General features: G+C 37.6%; 2 protein-coding genes across 3 annotated transcripts; both read right to left on the bottom strand.

Annotated features, from left to right (window-relative positions):
- Positions 1-489: 489 nt before the first annotated feature.
- Positions 490-4,522, bottom strand: zp3b (zona pellucida glycoprotein 3b). Its single transcript, XM_086079423.1, has 8 exons — positions 3,935-4,522; positions 3,287-3,402; positions 2,956-3,059; positions 2,697-2,874; positions 2,492-2,609; positions 1,160-1,245; positions 846-1,075; positions 490-700 (listed from the first exon to the last, which is right to left on the bottom strand). Exons 1-8 carry the CDS (start codon positions 4,316-4,318, stop codon positions 663-665), a joined length of 1,254 nt encoding a protein of 417 aa, XP_085935549.1. The 5' UTR covers positions 4,319-4,522; the 3' UTR covers positions 490-662.
- Positions 4,523-5,708: 1,186 nt separating this feature from the next.
- LOC147180485 (schwannomin-interacting protein 1) lies at positions 5,709-20,998 on the bottom strand. 2 transcript variants are annotated; one of them, XM_086090343.1, is made up of 8 exons: positions 20,767-20,998; positions 20,396-20,647; positions 12,486-12,595; positions 11,930-12,047; positions 10,626-10,832; positions 10,382-10,505; positions 8,283-8,376; positions 5,709-6,572 (listed from the first exon to the last, which is right to left on the bottom strand). In XM_086090343.1, exons 2-8 carry the CDS (start codon positions 20,585-20,587, stop codon positions 6,521-6,523), a joined length of 897 nt encoding a protein of 298 aa, XP_085946469.1. In that variant the 5' UTR covers positions 20,588-20,647; positions 20,767-20,998; the 3' UTR covers positions 5,709-6,520. The 2 variants fall into 2 exon arrangements, with proteins under 2 accessions (XP_085946469.1, XP_085946471.1); XM_086090345.1 differs by lacking the exons at positions 20,396-20,647; positions 20,767-20,998 and adding an exon at positions 16,323-16,458.

The raw sequence follows: 20,998 nt of genomic DNA, 5'->3' as shown, positions 1-20,998 counted from the left end.
TTACATATAAGCTTGGTCAGTATACAACACTTGACATAGTCCACTACAACAAATAATGTTAATTTGGCAAAATAAAGTACAGTATTGCTCAGAGATCCACATCTTATTGTACGGTTTTGTCTCCAAAGGTTACATCAGGCACCTCTCACAACAAACAAGCAATCAATAGCGACTGCATGATGGGCAGGTTGCGGGTGGTAATGGAAGGAAGTGCTCCTTAATAGCATCCCTCCTCTATATAGAACAGCCGATATGTTGGATTGATCAGAGGATGCCGAAAGGGTTCACAGAATGTTTGTGTACTTTAACAGAAAGAGCCAGAGCAGCTCTCAAACCCATTTATGTTGTCTTGGGGCTAATGACGCTGAGTGCCTAGAAACCCAACGCTAATTAAATTGTTTACGAATGTCATTTTGAGTCCCTGCACAGAGATACAGGAAGCTAGCAAAACAATTCGTAAAGTGGGTTAAAAAAACAAAAAGTCACGGGTATTGTAAAACACGTTTATTGGAGAGAGAGGCTGGTAACTACAAACATGCAAGTGGGTAAAGAAATTCAATTTTAGAAATCAATTCCATTTCCAGTGTTTGAAGTTCATCTTGGATTGCGCATTTTCAACCAGGCTGGAGTTCCGTCCTGGTGAAAGTATCCCCGAGTGATGTCTATTGAATGGCAAGAGGCCCAACCTGGACGATTCTCACTGTAATACGGCATTTAAAAAAAACACACACACACACACATCAGTACACGAGTGGACAATGTGCAGTGTAGCCTCTAATCTGACGTTTAGTAAGCAGACTCGAGTCAAGCTGTCCCCATTTTCACCCCCCTGTGCTTGTTCTCACCTGATTTGTAATCCCTTTCTCTCTTGAGACCAGAAGAGGGCATCTGAGATTTGTGGCTTTGGAACGTTTCAGGATGGACGCTCAGATAATTAGTTGGTTTCTTGGGTTGGTAAGGAGCGAAATTCTGTCCCGAATTTGGGGGCAGTCTCGTGTCCATAGCCGCTTCCTTTGTGGCACCAAGTGGATCGCAGGTTCGACAGTTGGCATGATCACCGTCCGCTGACCTCCATCTGTAAATGACAAATACACGATTGTCTAAAAAAAAGGTGCGATTTGTTGTCATTCCTGTAACAAGTGCTGCACTGTGAGATTACCTGTTGTCAATAAAAGAGCAGGCCCTGTGCCGAGTGCTGGCAGCTGACGAGTCGGGAATTGCCCTCAACCAGCAAGTGATGTAAACCTGTGGAGCACATTTTCAAATACTGCTGGCTAAACAGGGTACATTATGATAACTACAATCACGTAGGGCTGGGCAATAAATCGAATTAAGATACATAGTCATAAAAAAAAAAGCGAATTGTTGAAAATTTTCTAAATCGTGAAATCAAATTTTGTCTTTGGATTATTAAATTATTATTAATCATTAACTCATTCACTGCCATTGATGGCTATAGACGTAAAAAAAAATCATTTGGACTATTTATATTAGTTTAGCATTTTTTCCCCCACTTTTGTTAACAAGAGTATGAAAACCGAGAAAAAAAATGATTGTACATTTAGAACAGATCTAAAATTTGTGATTAATCCCTAGTCAACTAGTAAAGTCATGCGATTAATTACGATTAAAACTTTTAATCGCCCAACGCCCCTAATATTTTATATTTTTTTCTTTTTGTAAGCTTTACTTTTCTAGAGATTACAAAAAAGAAAATATTAAAAATTCTTAATTATAATTAATTTCATGGCTTCACTGGGTTTTTTTTTGAAGAAAAGATACAAAAAAATAAAAAGATAAAAAATTAGGGGCATCAGGCGATTCATTTGTTATTTTAATTAATCGCATGACTTGTTTATTTTATGGGTATTTATTTTGTGTGATTTTGCACCAACTCTGATGTATGGATGCTTCAAACGAAGTTTCGTTGTTCCCTTGTGCCAATGACAATAAATATTCTGAATCTGACTTCCCTAGTTTTTTTTAAGAAAAATATTTAATAAAAAAAAAAAGATAAAAAATTAGGGCCGTCAGGCGATTATTATTTTTAATTGTAATTAATCACATGACTACTAGTTAACTCACAATTAATCACACATTGTATATCCGTTCTAAATGTACAATAAATAAAATCTAGGTTTTGATACTCTTGTTAACAAAAGTGGGAACAAATGTTAAACTAATAGAAATAGTACAAATGAATTTATGGCAGTGAACGATTCAAGCTGGAGAAGTAAACAAAAAAAACAGCAGATGGCAGCATTGGTCTCCTTTGGATGAGCTCAACGCAGAGGCTGGCGGATCTTTGGACATTTGACTGTTACAAGCAGCTTGTGATTGATCAAAACTATTCTGTGAACCTTGAAAAACCTTTCAGAATGTTTTTTTATTTAATTAATTTTTTTATTTCTACATTTGAAAAACTTAAAACCTATGTAAATCCGTATGCGCTTGAGGTCCAAGGCACCATTTTAGGAGTGGGGAGGTTTACCTGACTGTTGGGCTGATGGTGGAACCTGAACGCTTCAAGCTGAAACTGAAGTGCGTGTCCTACAATCCTGGGCAGGAAGTGAGAGCTGGACTGTGTATGGAAGGCATCCGAGAGACACCTGGTGGGGTCAATATCAAATCAAGGTGTGTTACGCGATCTGATTTAGAGCTGCAAGATCATGCATGCCATACCATTCATCACTCACCCGTTATGCTCAATAAAGTCATATCTTAAGGCGTCACGTGGGTCCGGGCCGGCCGTGGCAGTGCAATGCTCCACATAGACACGCAGGGGCTTGTGTTTGCGGACCGCAACGGACACCTCGAAGTGCATCGGGTCACCCACAAAGTATGCATGTGAGCGTCTCTCAAATTGCCAGTTGTCTGAAACAAAAAAATTATTTAAAAAAAAAAAAAAAAAATTCAGTATAGCAAATTTGGAGAAGACAACAGAATACTGTCCACCGGTCATGAGCCGCAGCTTGAAGTCGATGAGACTCTCAGCTGAGCCCACGGAGACGGACGGAATCCAGGCGGGTTGCAGGGAAATTCCGCCCACAGAATACCTCCTGAAAACAATTTCACTGATCAGCCATTTAAAAGTATATCTAATTTGCGGCTACAAAACAAATGTAGAGGGATTTAAGAATGTGCACTAGTATGACTATACAAATGTGTTTAAATGGCCCAATGAGGGCAAACAAGTGTGATGAGTATGAGTTTCATATTCTCAAAGTCATCTTTATTTATACAAATCAAGGCATTCGGATAAAGCCGATGAGTAAAAAGAAGTTACTTGTCAAAATGGCACTCGACCGGAATGGTCGCTTCGTCCAGTCGAAACAAGCCTTCAGATGACGGCTCAGGTGAGTAGACCAGCGCATTCGAATAGATTATCTTGTCTTGTGTCGACTACAAGGAGAGAGAAAAATGAGTTTTAGAAAGTCAAAGGTTCATACCTTTTTAATTTTTGCACATAAAAAATATATTCAGCTGTGACCATTTTAACACAAACTTTTTTTTCTCGTTTCGCTCTAAAGAGCAATTTACAAGCAGTATACATCCAACAGACAGCTGTTAAACTATTGACAATTCTGAACATCCGGGCATTTCTGATACTTCCCCAATGCAACGCAACGCAAATGATTCCTTTATATAGTGAAAACAAACAGCACATTGTATTGATTGATTATGCCTGATGTGACTATCATACAAACCACACAGATTATAGTAGTCAAACTACATCACATTTTAAAATCATAACAATCATCATCAAATCAAAACGATCCGAAGTACCAATGCTTTTCAATGAACAGATTTCTTTGACAGAATTGACCGCCATTTTGACTTGTGACGTAATTTCACAATATAAAGTAAATCTCTATCAAAATTAGGTTATAACATTTTTTTAAATTATTTCAAAATTGTGAAAACTTGTGCTTGCCGAGAGCCGAGTTCCACAGTCCAGCAGGTCAGCCCATATGGTCAAGGTCTCGCCGTCACCCGTTGGTCTGGCACTGCACGACCCACTTCCACCCGCTGTGTCGGAACCAAGGCGCAGGTGTCCCGGCTCCACCAGAAGGCCCAAGTCGAATAAATCCGCCAGAATCACGAGCTCCATGGAATCCGGGTGACATCTTACAAGCACAGCTTTAGGACGAACTTGCACCTGCTCTGTAGGCACTTGAGACTCATGGCCGGAAGATGACGCCAAGTTGGGCCTGTAAGCTCCGCCTTGGTCGTATGATACCAAGTGGTAGCGGCGGCTTTCAGTGACGGTGAAAACGGCGCAGAGGATGAAAAAAGCCCAGCAAGAGGAGCCGTCCATTTTTAGGTTCGAGTGGTTTGTAAAAGTGTCGCTAAGCCTCACCACCGCTGAAGACCGTCTTTAGCCAACACCAACGTGTAACTATGCCGCCCAGGTGAGGATGGCATTAAGCTCCGTTCGTTGAGTTTCTTCTTTTCGTTTGGCGTTTATGCACTTTCATCACGAATTCTCCCGCCTTAATTAGCCACAATTGGTGTCAGGTTTTGCGGTTATGTGAGGTCATTTCCGGTTCCGGTCATCAAACCCGCTGTGTTTCGCTTTATCGAGATGTACATTAATTTAGACAAAATGTTATTAAAAAGTGATATTATGTAAATTGATAACGTTTTTTTTTTTTATTAAGGGGGAAAAGTTTTAAAATGGGAATTGACGTGATTGATATTTGAGGTCATTTCCGGTTCTGTGGTTCTGCATGACAACTTTGGGACAGTCGTCCTTCTCTTATAAGAGTTGTAAACTCTGGAACACACTGCCATCAGAAATAAAATCCATATTATTTTAATATGTTTGCTTCCAAAATTAAAACTGTACTCACCTCTAAATAGGGTGGTTTAAAAAATATATATATATATTTTCTGGTATTACTTACTGTAGGTTTTATGTCATATACTGTTAGTGCAATCTTGGATTATTGATTTTGAAATGTGTGTGTGTTTGGGGGGCCTTTTAATTTATGTATATTTTACATTTTATACTGCAATGTTGTGGAAGAGCTAAACTGGGGATTGGAGTTGAGAATTAGCTTAGCTATAACCTGTATGCATCACATCAGCTGCGAGTTACTATGTCTGTCAAATAAAGATTTGAAGTAGCACCACAATGACAAATAGTGTAGTGTTTCAAAATAAACATCTCTAAATTATTACAGTGTTCTCTCACATTTCGCTGGTGATACATTCCTATTCAGTTAGTTGAATTAATAATTCAGTGATTCTTTCGCGTAGTGGTACTCTTAACACACTTTGAACAAACATGCTACTTTATAGGAAGTAAAATGTTTTGTTTTTTTAATGCACATATTTGATCTACTTCATTTTCATATTGACAATTCCGAACATCCGGGGCATTTCTGCTATTTCCACAATGCAACGCTGAATTTCCACAGCGTATTGTATTGCTTTTGCCTGGAAAACAAACCAGGAAAATTGTTGTTTCATTTCATCACAATTTGAAATTAAAATAATTCTCACAAGGAAATTAAAACGAGACAACTATTGGAATTTCAGTTATCTAATACAAAACAACTTTTTGTTTTTGTTTTTAATACAAAAAAAATTAGTTTTTTTTTTTTTAAGTAGCAATTTTGTTGGGTCACATGCAATTAATGAAAAACCTCACTAGGTGGTGCTTGCTACCAAATCCAGTTGAGTGACAAGAATCAGTCAAACCACACACTTAAAATGTTTATTATTCCACATCTTTACAGTCATTATACAGGACATGTATCCACATAGCATACAATCGAAAAACAAAGTTGACTTTATGCTAAAAGGACACACTGACAATGAGCAATAAGTTCTATTTATTTAATAGACATATTTTTTCCCCCATAAACCTTTGTATCACATAAAATAGACATAAAATAGATATACCTGTATGTTTAGTCTGGGATTTAGTTGTTCAGTTTTTAGTAAATCAAACTTCACAAAAAAACAACAACAACAAAAACCTTTTGAGGCAGTTCATGATGCTTTTTCTACTCCTACAAAATACCGTTCATATCGTCCATGTGTTGTACGCAATGTAAATGTGCAAAGAGAAAGCTCAAAAAGTACAATGAAAGTGTGCACTATAGCAGCAATTGTCGTACATCCAGTGGTGGGTCTTCGGGATTTTTCAGTAGTGCTACAGCAATGAAGCGAGGCTGGAGACTACATTTCTATTGCAACAGTGAATTCCAGTTTTAACCATGACAGACAAATAAAAAACAAAGTGTGCAAGTGCTCCCTGTATCCTTCTAAAAAAAAAAAAAATCTACCTTGCAAAAACCCATAAATTGGCAAAGTTGCTTTTGTGATGGAATTATATCACGAAGATTCCCTTAACTCTTTGAAATATGCCATGCTTAATCCAGCAGTACAAACACGATATGGCCTCTTCTTTTCTCCACAGACAGCACAGATGGGGTTTCCGTGGCAACACAAGTGACAATCCAATGAGTGGGTACGACGTCGAATGGCGTGCAGATGGACACACGGGAATTTATTTTGCGTTTGCTTTCTCAGCCTGGTGACGCTGATGACTCTGAGCATGTCTGGGACAAGACAAAAAGAAAAAGCAAGTACAGTAAATGTGGATTCATCAGTGGTGGGCCGCCGAGAAGTAATTATTACAATTGAGGTTGGAAATGTAGGTATTTTTTCCCCATGAAATCGTATTAACTCATTTGTTGCCATTGACGGCTATAGACGTCAAAAGATCGATTTTTACTGGGCTGGCAGTGAATGAGTTCAGTTCTCTTCATTTAATAGCAATTCTGTTAGATTTTTTTTGCCAATCAGATTTCAGCCTTTAAATTAATCGAATCTGCTCAGGGCCTTCAGAATCAATAGTTCTGGCAGATGAAATATAAACTATTCACCTCGGATTACGAATTAAATTCATTTTGTGACCCCGCTTGAAAAAGAAATGTTCGCAATTAAAAGTTAATGTTTCCCAGTGAAATGAATAAGTTATCTATTAATCCATTACAACGCCAAAACAAATTTATATTTATCATATTTTTATTATCGGGCTGTGGTTAAAATAAATACTGTCCAATATAGAAATAAGTGAAAGCACATTATGGAGAAATAACATGCTATGTTCACTAGCAAATTATCTCGCAACGTCTTAGCCTTTCAGCGTATACTATTTTAAGCTCTGGCCCAAAATGCATCAATATTTTGCATTGGATTGTGGGAAAATTATGTTGCATTATATCTACGATGAATCTAAATACTGTAATGCTGTGAGGTCATGTGGGTGATTCACGGGCAGACCACATATAACCAGTGTTTCATTGTTGAGCCTGCTAACTAGCCATAGCTAGCTCTCCTCGCTAGCTCGTTCTCGAAAGCTGTGTTCTGTTCTGCAATGAGCACGATACAAATTTGATGCATTATTATTACTACATCAGCAGGCTACAGATCGTAGATTTTGCTGAACTGCGCAGCGAGAGCGCAAAAGTTACACAATGTTTCCTCTATTTTTTTCAGGTCATGATAGCTTCTTAATAGCGCAATCGCTAGCAGCTTTCCTTTCTTCTTCTTTTTTTTTTTTTTAAATAGTAATCCTGATTCTACATTTAATAAATCTATTGTTAGTATAATGTATTTTATTTACATTTTTTATGTTTTTAGATAAGTAACTACTGACGATGTACAGTATGGGTCACAGTTATGTACAGCGTGGTTGATTTCTAAAATGGCGACCTAACGGTGGTGGTATTAAAGAGGAAGTCGAGTAAAAATGTTTCCCTACCACATTATCTCTGTGCCCCAAGTAGTCTAAACACAATATTCTTATTAATATTGCATTTATGGAACTTGAATGAAGCAGTTATATCCACCTGTTTTTATCCATATCAGGAGGCGGCCATTTTGCCTTGTACTGCCACTTGCTGTTGACTGAAAATGACATCACAGCTCAGCTTGTGAATGTCTCAGAAAACAGGTAAGCCGTGATGGTTGTTACCTGAGCCCTTTGGAACTGTGATGTCATTTTCGGTCGACAGAAAGTAGCAAAAATGGCCGCCCCCTGACACTGATTAAAAACGTGTATATTTTGCTTCTTAAATTATATTACACAAACGCAATATTAATCCGGATGCAGTATTTAAGTTAGTGGGGGCACATAGAACACATTGTAAATACGATTCTTGACTTGATTTCCTATTTAACTCTATTAAGATTAAGTCCCACCACTGCTTTTTTTTTTTAAATACATTGGCAGAGGAAGTGGACACTGGACAGAGTGAGTTCACCTGGTGAGGTCCTCGACGTCCACCAGCATGGCATCCTGCTCAACATGCTGCTCGTCCCGAAGCAGCAGCAGCTGCACCAGCTCCTCGTTTAGACCTGGAATGTACACTCAGAACTGTGAAGCAGACGTGCTTATCCACTACCGCACCGTGCTGTGCAATGTAAACTAGATCTTGGTCAAAGTTACCAATGTTTGAGTTTGAGATTTGAGTTTAAGTGATCATGAAAATGAATAAAAACTAAACAAAACCAGCTAAATTCAACAAAGCACACGTAACAACGATTTTCCATGTTCAAAAGGGAGTGGGAAGAAGTCGCAAGACTTATTAAATCCCCTCTTCTACTTATTTTCTTAACTTATTCACTGCCATTGACGACTATAGACGTAAAAAATTCCTTAGAACTATTTCTTGTTAACAAGAGCATGAAAACCTTTAAAAAAAAAATGGATTGTACATTTAGAACAGATATAAAATTCCTGATTAATCTTGAGTTAACTAGTGAAGTCAAGTGATTAATTACAATTAAAACATTTTAATCACCTGATGCCGCTAATTAAAAAAAGAAGAAAAGATAAAAAAATTAGGGGTCAGACAATATTTTTTTTAAATTGTAATTAATCGCATGACTTCACTAGTTAACTCACGATTAATCACAAATTTTATATCTGTTCTAAGTGTACAATAAAAAAATTATAATCGAGGATTTCATACTCTTGTTAACAAAAGTGGAAAAAATGTTTAGCTATTTTTTTACGTCTATAGCCGTCAATGGCAGTGAATGAGTTGGTTTACATTAATGGTAAAAAATTAAAACAAATAAAAATCTCACATGGACCGTTCCATAATTTCACCCCACAGAATGATAAACAGAACCTTCTCCTGTTTGTTCGAATGATGTTAATTTTTAGATTGTATTTCCCTCTTAATTTATAGCCCCCCTCTTTCTCTCCAATTTTTAAAAAAATATTTTGTGGTAACATATTTTTAACTTTATACATAATCCGTGTTGTCTGAAAACAGACTATATCAACACATTTTAAGAGTTTTGACTGTAAAAATAGTGAGTGTGTATGATCCAGATATTCTTATTGCCCTTTTTTGTAAAGTTATTATTGAACTAATTGAACTTATGTAATTATTACCCCGATTCTAAAATATGGCAGAATTATGGAACAGTACAAGATGTTTGACTTTATTCAATACTGCAATGCTTTTTGATAATTTGGTATGTATGTATGTGTTTAATGTGCGACTTCCAACTAATTTTCTCATCTATTATGACACCCAAAAATGTATTTTCTTGAACCTTGTCGATCTGCACCCCATCAATCTTTATTTGTATTTGTACATTTGTTCTGCAATTCGCAAACAGCATGAATTTTGTTTTATGTAAATATAACGATGGCTTGTTTCTGTCAAACCAGATTTTTCATATTTTCTATTCCTTCAGTGATTTCATTCAATAACTCATTTACATTTTCCCCAGAGCAAAAAATATTGGTGTCATCCGCAAACAAAACCAGTTTCAGAACATCTGATACCTTACAAATGTCATTGATATACAAAATAAACAATTTGGGGCCAAAAACAGACCCTTGGGGCACACCACATACAATGGTCCAAGATAGATCACCGAGCTTCACATACTGCTTTCTTGACATCAATAAATATCCCAATAGCATACTTTTGATGATCAAAAGTTTTGATGATGATGCATTTGTTCTTTCTTCAATCGCTTCTGTTATTGCCAGTGATGTTGATCTGCCCGCTCTGGAACCATCTTGGCTGTCAGAGAGTAATTTGCGCTTTTCTATAAATGCATCCAAACGATAATTAAACAGTTTTTCTAGTATTTTTTTTTTTAAAGGAAGGAAGGAAGGAAATAAGTCTGTAATTATTGAGGTGATGTTTGTTCCCAGTTATGTGCAGTGGGTTGACTTTGGCTATTTTCATTTTGAGTGGGAATGTACCAGTTTGAAAAGCTAAATTACAAATATATGGTAACGGTTTTGAAATTCCTTCGATTACTTCTTGTACCAATGTACCCAAAAGCAAAAAAAAAAAAAAAGACAATGACGCGAGTCTGATGATCTACTTACTCTGGATCTGCGAGTGCATATCGTTTGTGATGACTTGAAGCTGCCCAAGACTCATATCCCTCATGTCACCTCGCCTCAGATTCCTCTTCATCAAACCCTCGCTGATGTGAGGAAGATGGGGAAGCTGTGTGAATCCACAAAAACAAAAACGTTGAACTAATGTGTTTTTTTTTTTTTTTTAGTTTGCAAAAAGTTTGAGAAGCGCTGCTTTACACTCTAGAATCAATTGTGATTACTGACTGACCAGATCTGCCACAGGCGAGCGTCTGTGCTGCTGGATCTGCCTCTCCACCTCCACCTGCATACGAGCCATGGGTCTGGCTAGGGCCAGGGCCACCCGGGCCTCCTCCTGGAGCCTCCGCTGCACCCGCCAAAACCCGCCACAGTCATCCAGCGGATCCGAGTCCTCTTCCGCCGTGTCTCGATCGGATAGCGACGAGCTCTGCTTGCTCTGAAAGGAGGAGCATTAGGATTATTGTCACGATGAACGTATAACATGCTGGTTACACATTTTAACCTTTCGGGTCAACTGAACCCTTAAGGATAAGTGGTTTAGTATTTTAATGACACGCTGGTCCCCATACGTAGGTGTGTTTTTTTTGTTTGTTTTTTATAAATAGGACCCCGAAAATACAGCTCATGGACCCAGGGGGGGAGTCCAGGAGCCCCAGTTTGAGAACCGCTGGTGTGGAAGAGTGAAGGTGGATAATTGGTCAATCTTGTCGTGAGGAAACCTATGGAGGACCAAAAATGCCAAAATAAAAATAAAAAAAGTGAAAATAAAACAGATATAAGAAAATATAAATAAAAATCAAATAATGTACATATAAATTAAATATAAATGGAAATACAAACAAAATATAGATATAAACAAATAAGTTAAAAAAAACGAAATTCAAAAAATAAACCTTAAATACTATATGCAAATAAATGTGGAAATAAATAAATATATAAATAGAATTAAATGTCAATCACTAACTAAAAACGCTGTGCTCTCATATTTATTTATTTCATGCTGCTGACGCCGTCAGCATGAAATTCGTCATGAAATGTTATTCAAATGAGGGAGCGGTCTTAAGTGTGCCTTGGGTTGACCTATTCACCTCTTGGTTGATCGACATTTCAGTCTATGTCGGACTCTGCCCGTACCATCATTCCGTATTTATTTGTATTTTTTGAGTCATTTTTTATTTTTAGTTATTTATTTGTTTTTGTTTTTATGTCAATTTATATATTATTTTATTTTGTTCTATTTAGTTTGTTAATTATATTTTTATATCCGTTAAAATTTTCACTTTTATTTATTTCTCAATTTTTTTTTAATTGGGGCATTTTTGGTCCTGCATACTTTCCTGCTTCCTTGACACCTTTAGATCACCCATTGGAATCTTATTTGTGTGATTGATTTGTGTCTAACCCCAAGCCTGAAGCAGTGCCGTGGGCTAAGGCTCCATTTGAACCACTGGTCAACTCTTACCTTTGGGAGTTAAATAAAGAAACCTACAAAGTAATCAAACGGCGAACCAACGACAGTCTCGCTGTGCGTACCACGGGTGACAAGGGCGTGTCCAGACTGGTTTCCGTCCTGCTGTCCTCGGCATCGCTGTCTTTGTCGCTGCTGCTGTCGTTGACGAAGCACACCTGCAGGTTGACTCCACTGTGGAACCTGGCAGGAGGATCGAGACGAGACGAAAAGGTTTGTGATGACGGGAGTGACAATCACCATAAGGCGCCTTGAGATGATTTTGATATGGCGATGTTTTGATTTTGGATAATATGCTGCTGCTGTCAATATCAGACCAATTGCAGATATACCAAAGATTTAAAATACGAAAGGCAGCCCAGAGACAGAACATAATGAGACCATTCGATTAAATACAAATTGAATCTTTAGGCCTCCTTGCGCGCATTCATAAACTATTCAGTCGAGTCGAGCCGCCTTTGTAAGAAATCGAAAGAGCGGCAAGCGTAATTAAATATCCATGACGATAGAGGGAGGGAACGTCAGCCAGCGTCGAAAATAGATGGCGAGATCAAACGCGTCAGTTGGCGGTCAGAATATAAAAGAAAGCAATACTTCACACGCTGCGTTCAAAAACCCCACCGAGAAGAAAGGTCGTTCTTGCTGCAGCTGGTGAAGATGACTGGCTCGTCGTCATAGAAACTGCCCAGGGCAAGTTTCTGCCTAATAGATTCTCTCTCATTTCGCTGGGCCTGTCACAAAAACAAGGAAAAATGCAATTAAGGAAACAAATGTACTGCATGTGGGATGACATTCCGGATACACGTATTGTTGGTAGATTGATGACATTTTTAACTAGGTAAGTCATGCGATTAATTACGATTACACATTTTAATTGGCTGATGCCCCTAATTTTGAATAAACTTTTCTTAAAAATAAAAAGATTTTAAAAAAAAATAATTTAAGGAAAGATTATTAAAAATTAGGGGCATCAGGCGATTCAAATTTGTAATCGTAATTAATCACATGACTTCACTAGTTAACTCACGATTAATCCCAATTTTTATATATGTTCTAATACAATAAAAAAAATTCTAGGTTTTCAAAAAGTTACAATTAAGTTTTGACGTCTATAACCGTCAATGGCAGTGAATGAGTTAATTCATTAAGACAATCATTAATTAATTAAATAATGTAAAATAATTAAGACATTAATCACATGATTTAATTAAGACATTAAGACATGAATCATTAACTAATTAAATCATGTGATTAATGTCTTAATTAATTCATGATTAATTTCTGCAATGGCTGGCGAGAAATCGAGGGTGTACAACAAGCCCCTCCCCCAAAGTCAGCTGGGATTGGCTTCTGCTCGCCTTCGAAACTAATGGCGACAAGTGCTATACAAAATGGATGAATGGATGTGCGGCTGTTATAGCAAATAATAGTAATAGATCAGAGTTTATTCAAACGTTTTCAGCTCAAGAGAGATCCAAACTAGAAATGTAACTCCTCCCCATGACCCAGACTTGCACAAGGTTGTTCAGCCATTTTTTATTTTTTGCTTTGATTTATAAGCAAAAATTTCAGACATGAAGAATGAAGATATTTGTTGGCAGTGAACTAAACTGAGTTCACTTCAGAACAAGCAGCAATTTGGCACAGAGTGATCAATGCTTTAGAAAAAAAGAGGCTTCAAACTGTTTAAAGTTGCTCCCAGTTCAGTTTTGCTATCAAAGTGAGCATAAAACAAACAATTGCATGTTGTGTGTTTCGAATAACCACATAGCTTTGTGTGAAAAAAGTCCATCTGGTTTAACGCTAACAAACAATGCAAAATGCCATAGACGGGCTAACGACGAGCACCGCCCTGAAATTAGTCAGGTTAATAGTAACGAAGGTCTAATTTTAATGTTTGAGCCTTTTTTTTTCATTTCTTATGGTAATCAGGAATGAAGTATTCTCATTTAGTACGATTCTGAATCGATTTTAAATGTCCCAAAATCTATTTTATTTAAATGATTTTATACTGTCTTGCCTTTGTCTGTGTGTGCCTTTATTTGGAGCGCTGTTCATGTTGTACCCGGTTTGGCCACTGAGGGGCAGTATGGTTCCACGCGGTCTAATACACTGTTAAGTTGTAGCCACATTTGAGAGTAGAAAGAAAAAATCACGATCAAGTTATTCCAATAAAAGTTTTTTTTTTTTTCAGCGTGGAGCCGTTCTTTTGAGTGATAAAAGTGCCGCAAGTAGCGCGCTAATTAGCATTAGCGAGTCAGACTGGAGTAGATCATTACAATTCCTTGCATATCTATAGATTGAAGCAAAAATCATTGTCAATCAAATCATTTTGAATCAAAAGTCGTTCCTAATTGAAAATCGATTCTGAATCGAATCGCAGACCCAAAAATCAAATCGAATTGTGAGACATTCAAAGATTCCCACCCCTAATACATATTGATGCTAAACATTAGGATAAGGCCTGTTTGCAGGTCAACCCATCAAGTGTGAAATGAAACAACCAAGAAAAACAATTTGTCATCTGCCTATTTCCGAAAACATGTCAGCTCGTGAGCCATTCTGCACTGCCATGTTACTTACAATGAGGCCAAATGACAAAACACAACTCCACCCAAGATACGAGCATAAGCAGTTAGGCTGGGTGAAGATCCAGAAGCACTTTCAAGCAACGGCCAAAGTCCGGGTGGGCAAACATGTCACGGACACGGCGATGTGTCTCACCGCCACATACACAACGTGTACAAACTTCTGTCTCCGCACGGTTGTCATGGTAACTAAAGCTGGAATAGCCTTTGGCCTCAACGCTTGCGGCTCACTTGCATGAGACTCCTACAAATGTGTCTGCCCTCACAATGCATGATGGGATAGACAGGTGGATGCCATAGAAACGCAGGAAGGAATGATGAGGCAAATTCAGCCTCGCCCTGATTGAAACTGACCACATTTACAACATGCACTCCTGCTGTGTTGTTTTATATTGTAACAACGAGGGGTGTCGGGCGATTTTTATTTTATTTTATTGTAGTTAATTGCATGACTTCAATAGTAAAGTTTTCATACTTTTGATGACGTAAAAGTGGGGAAAAATGTTCAATTAAGAGAAATATGGCTGCATCTTTTAGCCAATGATACAGTAATTTCATAATTCATAAAATTGAGTTAAAATTAAAAAGATGTACTGTAAAAAAAAACAAACGCATGCGATATTGATTTGTGTTGGTCCTTTTTCTGCCACTAGATACCATAATTGCATTTGTAAGACATTGGCGACAGCTCAGTGCGTTTTTCGTTTCATATTAACTCATGCACTGCCATTGACGGCTATAAACGTCAAAAATTGATTGTAACTATTTCTATTAGTTTAACATTTCTTTCCACTTTTGTTAACAAGAGTATGAACACCTAGATTTTTTTTATTGTACATTTAGAACAGATATAAAATTTGTGATTAATTGTGAGTGAAGCCATATGATTAATTACAATTTGAAATTGTAATCACCTGACACTCCTAGTTTTTAATAATATTTTCTTTAAAAAAAACATTAAAAAAGAACAAAAAAATAATTACAATTATTTTTTCCCCCAAAAAATAAAAGATTATTAAAAATTTGAGGCGTCAGGCGATTACGAATTTTAATCGTAATTAATCGCATGACTTTACTAGTTAACTCATGATTAATCACAAATTATATATCTGTTCTAAACGTACAAAAAAATAATAATCGCCTGTTCCTCCTAATTTTTTATATATACATTTTTATGAATTTATGGCAGTGAATTAGTTAAATTAAATTAATCTAATCTTTAACGTGAAGTAACTTGTGAAATTTTGCACATTTTTAAAATTGTAAAATACAACTTGACCCAAGTCTCCACAAATTTGCATTAGTATTAAATTTATTACTGCTAAACGACTGGAATTCCCCCAGTACAGGCTTTCCAAGAAAGTGGGGGTCATTACTCGCACGTAAAAAAAAGAAAATTGTGGCGTTAAAGGAACTTTAAATTAACGCCTAAGAACAACATATTGATATTTTACACATTTCTTAGCCACATATAGTAACACCATCATTTATCTCAATGTCAACACAACACTTCAATGGGACACCTATGACACTATGGCAACCTTCTTTTTTTTTTTTGCATAATGAGATTCATGTCCCAAGGCCGTTTTTTATGGCGCGCACACACACAAGCATATTTAGTGGAATAAAAAGTGTGATAAGATCTCAGTCAGACTTCCCATATATTAAGTACATTTGACTTTTACCGCAACAAGCCTTTACAGACGTCCTATGTGATGAATATGATAGCGATACGCAGACGACAAAAAGAACACGCCCGCCTCTGTATAGCGGAATCATCCACAGCATCACGCCAGTGATGCTGTGGCAATCGCGTAACACCTGACAACGTTTCCACACGACATGGCACGCACACAAAAGGGACACACACCTGGTAAACGCGTTTCTCCTGGTGCACCATCCTTCAGCGCATCGTACTGAACACGCAAGCACGCCCTGCCCTTCTACACTGCAGTGGAGCCGGACCCAGGAGACCCTCTCATATACTGCAGGAGGGAGGGAGGGAGGGGGGAGGGGGAAGCGTGGGAAGACAAACGCAGGAGAGGAGAGGAGGGATGGAAGGAGGAGGGATGGAAGGAGGAGCTCCCACGCGCTCCTCCAGATGTGCTATCTGTTCCTCCATCTTTGTTGTCTTTTCAAGGCTTAATAATGCGAGTGCGCTGACCTCGGCTCAAAGTAACCAGTCTGACTAGATGAGACGTCAACCCAGGTCGATAACGAATCAATGTATTGCTCGAATAATCACTTTGGGTAAATGTCAAGACAAAAACGGCATTCGCTATTCGTGTTCGCGTTAACGAGCGAGTAACGAATGAACTCCAATCGGTTAGTTATTGTACTTTGTCCTGAAAAACGCTTCATAATCCAACAAATGAAGAACCCAATTTGATCAAAAAGGAAAATGGAGTTCACTCTTATCTACACCGCGGGGTTGTTAACCTTTTCTATCTTGGGGCTCAACTTTTCCTGTGAAAAGTGGCCCGGGGCCCATTCAGAAATGTTGACTTATTGTTTTTATTAACTAAATTAAAAATAGTTAAGGCTTATAAACTCTTTTTTTTTATATTATTTAATTACATAGTTGTTAAAAAAAGACAAGTGAAGCTTTTTTTAAATTTTGTATTTATCCTCTTTGTTTTCCTCTATGCTCTGTTTATGATGTACTCATTCTGATTGACTGTTTAAATGTGGGTTTTTTTTAAAATAAAAAAACAAAACAAAAAACATTTTGTGTGTGCTGACAGTCCGTGATTGTGACGTATGGTGGAAGTGGCGTCAAAGTCGAGCAGTTTTTGGCAAATTACTGCCGCCTAGAAGCTTGACATGCATCTAAATGAGCTTAAAAACACACTTCTCCGTTTTTGTGTGCGTTCATGTGGATGTTTTTTTTTTATTTATTTTTAATTTTTTACAAATGAGGAAATGTGGACGGATTTTTTTTCTACACGGGGAGGGGGGAAATATTCGGTATTAAAAATACCCTGCTACATGTGTACAAAGCCTCACTTGATAGCTGCCTGCGGCCCTTGAGGCCCACAGTTACAAAACTGAAACTACTTTGTGGCACACTAGATGGCGCTCGGCCCAATGGTTAACTCATTCACTGCCATTGACGGCTAAAGATGTCAAAAATTCATTTTAACTATTTCTTTTAATTTTTTCCACTTGTTAAAAAGAATATGAAAACCTAGAATTTTTTTTATTCTACATTTAGAACAGATATAAAATTTGTGATTAATTGAGAGTTAACTAGTGAAGTCATGCGATTAATTATGATTACAAATTTTAATCGCCTGACGCCCCAATCTTTTCTTAAAAATAAAAAAAAGATTAAAAAAAATGTTTTATGCATTCACTGCCATTGATGGCTATAAATGTCAAAAACTCATTTCAACTATTTCTATTAGTTTAAAAAAAAAATCCACTTTTGTTAACAAGAGTATGAAAACCTATTTTTTTTATTGTACATTTAAAACAGATATAAAATGTGTGATTAATTGTGAGTTAACTAGTGAAGTCATGCGATTAATTACGATTAACAATGTTAATCGCCTGTCGCCCCGAATGTTTTTTTTATTAGTTTGTGGCAGTGAATGAGTTAAGAATCACTATATGGAGGACCAAAACTGACAAAATTCAAAATAAAAACAATTATAAACAAAATAATTAGAAAATGGAAATAAAAAACATCTATCTAGCTATATATATATATATATATATATATATATATATATCTTACATAAATGAATACATTTGCATTCAATTATATTTTTCATTTCAGTTTTTTTCCACTTTCAGTCATTTATTTATTTAGTCATTTATTTATTTTTAATTTGGTCCATAATGCCAGGACGAAATGTTATTCAAATGAGGGGGCGGTCCTAAGCGTGTCTTGGGTTGGACTCCGCCCTTGCAAACCTTACTACCATAAAAAAAAAAATTGAAAAAACTATTCTATACTCAACCCACCTCTCCCCCAAATGAGGACAAGCCTCTAACCCCATTTCGCATCACAGATCCCCATGTGACAAGACGATACTACGGCACACACAAATAATCACAGCAGCAGCGACACACCCCCACACACACACTTACGGCTCATAGTGCTGTGTCATAGGAAGGCATTCTGGGTAAACAACATTTTGTTTTGAGTCATCTATCCCGCTTCATTACATCAGATAGCTATAAATATCCCAGGCGTTTCTCGAACAAGCAAAGGCTGAGCTGTAATGAAGCGTGCATGTGCATAAAGACTAAAACACAGTTGTGGCTCTTGCATGTAGTAAAAACCTACAAAGTAGAAGACTTACACAACTACTACATTTTGTAAACAATAGCACCAGATACTTTGCGGTACTTGCAGTAATCATCAGGCAAAAGCCTTTTTTTTTTTTATTATATGCTACAGTATGTACTGTACCTCATCCATACAACAATAGTGATTTATTTTATATTTTAACAGTCAACTTAATTTCAGTCCACTGACTTGGACACTTTAGAGTGCCTCGTTGTCAGCCGCGAGTGCATGCACGTCACACAGAGAAAGGCAGAACAACGACAAGGCGGAAAATAAAAGTCAGATTTGACAGTGAGCATGTGGACTGAGGCTTCAGGCTAGCGTAGGCCACTTTAGAGTGCCTCATTCTCTGCCGTGAGTGCCTGCATGTTATACAGAGATTGTGTTGTCACAGCACGGAAAAGCCCTGTGACAGCCCTGTGGACAGCCCAGTGAGATAGCATAGTGAGGCAGCCACTGAAGTCCATCCATCCATTGTCTTAACCGCTTGTCCTCACAAGGGTTGCGTGGGGTGCTGGAGCCTATCCCAGCTGGCTTTGAACAGCTGAACAGGGTGTGGTTTCAGCACATTCATTTTATAAACTTGGTGATTGTTCTAATCATTCAAATTTGGTCGGCTCGCTATCAACATACTTGTGTGGCTGTCAAATTTACAAGGCATTTATTTTTTTTTACTTTAAGTTAGCAATTGAATCTTGAATTTGTAGTGGTGGTATTTGTTTTCACTGGCTAATGTGCCGTTATGAAAGTTGACCCTTCATAGATTATTTTAAATGATAAATGATATCAACTCCAATGAATTAGTAATTAATGTTGAAAAGGAACCTTGTTAGCACATAAATAAGCATAACGATATCCAAACATCACAATGCAATAAATATCCCAATATGACCCTCACGATATAATCATCACGATATTGTGGGGGGGGTTGTCGATGTATAATAAAAAAATAAAAATAAAAAATAAAATAAAATAAATCATGATACCGTCTAAAAGCTCTTATTGCAAAAAAAGAGAAAGAAGCAGATTTACATGAGATAATCGCCGCAGTGGCCAAAACATTCCTAAATAAAATTAATGACGGCATTGTGTCAATTTTAATACGCAATATCATGATATTGCAGCTATCGTTACATCCCTAGTAATCTTACTCTGCTGGATGAGTTAACATCTTTTAGTAGTCTATTTTAAACGCACTATTCAACTATTGTATGATGCGTAATGTAATGCGTATCAATAGATGTTTCATGTCGACACACATAATCATGATACTTTTGCACAATTAGCCTATAGAGCGTTTCCCACACCATGTTAATACTTGGGCGGGCCGCCCAAGTAAACTGGCCACCACCCAAGTATATTTCAAGAAAATTTAATAAAAACAAAAAAGTGTTGTGACCCGTAGTCCACCCACCCAAGTAGATTTCTAATCTGTAGGAAACACTGCTATATTCATAATTTAGGGGGGGAAAAATATATTTTTTGATTACATTTAAATTTCTTTTCAGCCCTCCTGATTTGCAACATTCTGCGTGGTTACTGAATCAGCCCAATGTTGTTTACTTCAAGCATGTCTAACAATTCAGCGCTTGGATAATGTTATTCTGATCAGATCTACGCAATCCGAACAAAACAAAATAACTCACCAAGATGCTGGACAGTCTGCTTTTTCCACCGTTATAACACTCCTGAAGCTCCTCAGCCCAGCTGCGACTGTTCACCATGAAACCTCGGTCAGCCTCTGCGCCGTCCTCCTTCCCAAAGTCCGTCCACCACTGACCCGCGCCGACCCTTTCCATGAACACTTCACCCAGGTCCACATCATAGTCCTCCTCCATGGACGGATTGCGCGGATAATCAAATAACCTAAACAGCGGCAATATCCGTCTTCATGTTTCCTAGCGGGAACAAAATTCAACATGATCAACATTGAGAATTGATGTAGTGATAGCAACACTATGCATGTTTTGATAACAATCCTGAAATTCAAATGCATCCAGACGACCAAAGCACTCACCTTCGTTGTAGACCGTCCGCTTTCCAACGCAGCTCCAGCACAGAGGATGAAACGAGATGCTTCCCTCTCCCATGCTTTAATGGGATTTATAATAGAACCATTTGAGGTTGCAATTTGCATTAGAGGAGGTTCATGAGGCTCAGTGCCCGACGAGGACGAGAAACACGAACGCGCGGCCCCGCGTTGGCAATGCTACATGAACTGGGAGGTCACGTGCGGCCTGGCTCCACTC

Source organism: Leptonotus elevatus, chromosome 1 (assembly GCF_054856555.1).
Source record: "Leptonotus elevatus isolate MCC_2025b chromosome 1, RoL_Lele_1.0, whole genome shotgun sequence".
Lineage (NCBI taxonomy): Eukaryota > Metazoa > Chordata > Actinopteri > Syngnathiformes > Syngnathidae > Leptonotus > Leptonotus elevatus.
Note: the sequence above shows the minus strand (reverse complement) of the source record. Positions and strands in the feature narration are given on the sequence as shown.

Bases quoted from the DNA above. Each gene is read 5' to 3' on its own strand.
- LOC147180485 (XM_086090343.1), bottom strand. From the start codon at position 20,587: ATGGAGGAGGACTATGATGTGGACCTGGGTGAAGTGTTCATGGAAAGG. The intron at 10,506-10,625 runs GTCAGTCAGTAA...GGATTCACACAG, and splicing joins GCTCGCCTGTGGCAGATCTG to CTTCCCCATCTTCCTCACAT. The intron at 8,377-10,381 runs GTAAGTAGATCA...TGTACATTCCAG, and splicing joins TATGCACTCGCAGATCCAGA to GTCTAAACGAGGAGCTGGTG.
- zp3b (XM_086079423.1), bottom strand. From the start codon at position 4,318: ATGGACGGCTCCTCTTGCTGGGCTTTTTTCATCCTCTGCGCCGTTTTC. The intron at 2,875-2,955 runs GTGGACAGTATT...TTTTTGTTTCAG, and splicing joins CAAGCTGCGGCTCATGACCG to ACAACTGGCAATTTGAGAGA. The intron at 2,610-2,696 runs GTGAGTGATGAA...TGACCCCACCAG, and splicing joins GACTTTATTGAGCATAACGG to GTGTCTCTCGGATGCCTTCC.